Below are 1632 nucleotides of genomic sequence, written 5' to 3'. Positions count from 1 at the left end.
GCATCCCCAGGTTACCGGAATGGTTGTGGCTGTCTGAGGGAAACCGGTCATGGGCATTGTAGCGTTCATACCGTCCATCATGTTGTTCGTCGGTCCGACAAATTTCATCGTCTGCTCAAAAATGTTCACCAGCTGCATGAATATCTCCATCCTCGTCACATCCCGGTTCGCCTGAACACGGAAAAAAGAACAAGAAATCGCATTCTTTTAGCGTAACCACATCCGTATCGACCAAGATTTCGTGATAGTTTCGATCGCAAGGATCGTGATAAACTCCTCGGAAGCCGAGTTCTTGATTTGGAAATTCTTTCCAGGAACGGAAGATGGATCTTACCTCGACGACAAAGCGTGCCCAGATCTTGTCATTACGAGTTTCCATGACACCTTTCAAGATGGTCAATCCTAAGCTTTTGATCCAATCGGCGATTTCCAGAAAGAATCCACGTTGTTCGCACAGCATCTGTACATTTTCGGTCAACAGAAACACGTACTTAGAAACATACTCTAAGCTCGAAAATGCGTAGAAAGTTAGTCGAATGCGACATTACCTCGACTTGGAAACAGCGAGGCGAGTTGAGATCCTCCACAACAATGGGACAGACCAAGGACTGTGACCCGACTTCGAATGCCCACGTCGCCCCTCCTCCGAACCCTCCTTCCATCATCTGCCCCGATGAAAAAAAAAACGAATCAAAGAACTAGATCATGTAGAACCGAGGAAGAAGAATCAGTGAAAGATACAAAAAGATGAGGCTTTTGTTCATCATTTATACCTTGGACTCTCCAGATTGTTTCAGCTTATCGGCGTGCTTCGTAACGTTTTGCAAGAACAGCATGTGTTTGATTGTACGTTCAAGAAGGGCGTCTATACTGCACTGTAAAAAGATCGAAACACGGGTGGCTTTTTGTTAGTAATCTTTCCGAGAATGATTCAATTCTTGATGAACGAGAGAGGAATATAACTTACTTTCGCACCATTGGGTATGATTTCCCGCAACTCCTTGACACGGTCTTGGATCATCTGCCGATCCTTAGGCCGAGGTCTAGGGTTTTCTCCAGGTTTAAGCCTTTTACGGTTTGCTGGTTTCGGGTTTTCATTCTTATTCATCCGGGAATATCCCGTGGATACACTGCTCTCCCGCTTCAAGCTGTGAGCTTGTTCAACCCACGAACTGATCTGAGATCCGTAAGTTGATGTTGTCTGAGAACAACTTCCCAAACTATTATCCTTACTGAACCTTGATGAACCCGGAATCTCTTGTTTCTTTTCCGCCTTCGGGATCTCGACATTCCCTACATGGTAGCTGTTGTTTGATGTGGTGTTAACGGAAGAGTTACTGACTTTGTTGAATGTGTTCTTACATGATTCAGAGGTGTCATCTGAAATCTGCTTGGAACCTGAGCGAGCACCCGAGACCACGGCATCTAAGAGATGATCGGTCCCCAAAACCTCGTATCCCGAATAAATCACAGAATCCATTTCTGCAGTGTTCATAAGGTCCGCAAATTCCTTTGTAAGGATTTCAGTTTTCGTTTCTGGCCCGTCGATCTTCGAAACACCCCAACCACCGTCATCACATCCTTTCTCCTTATGATCCAAACCCAAAATATCAAACAAGTCACTTCCTGCTG

At 45.2% G+C, this 1632-nt stretch overlaps 1 protein-coding gene across 1 annotated transcript in view; it reads right to left on the bottom strand.

Annotated features, from left to right (window-relative positions):
* LOC104801509 (transcription factor LHW) overlaps nucleotides 1-1632 on the bottom strand; it is a 4831-nt gene that overhangs the window by 220 nt on the left and 2979 nt on the right. The window contains exons 8-12 of the mRNA XM_010524818.2: nucleotides 968-1626; nucleotides 774-875; nucleotides 549-665; nucleotides 335-460; nucleotides 3-171 (exon numbers count right to left, since the gene is read on the bottom strand). Coding sequence (XP_010523120.1) covers nucleotides 3-171; nucleotides 335-460; nucleotides 549-665; nucleotides 774-875; nucleotides 968-1626 — 1173 coding nt within the window. The remainder of the gene's footprint in view (nucleotides 1-2; nucleotides 172-334; nucleotides 461-548; nucleotides 666-773; nucleotides 876-967; nucleotides 1627-1632) is intronic.

Source organism: Tarenaya hassleriana, unplaced genomic scaffold (assembly GCF_000463585.1).
Source record: "Tarenaya hassleriana unplaced genomic scaffold, ASM46358v1 Cleome7, whole genome shotgun sequence".
Classification (NCBI taxonomy): domain Eukaryota; kingdom Viridiplantae; phylum Streptophyta; class Magnoliopsida; order Brassicales; family Cleomaceae; genus Tarenaya; species Tarenaya hassleriana.
Note: the sequence above shows the minus strand (reverse complement) of the source record. Positions and strands in the feature narration are given on the sequence as shown.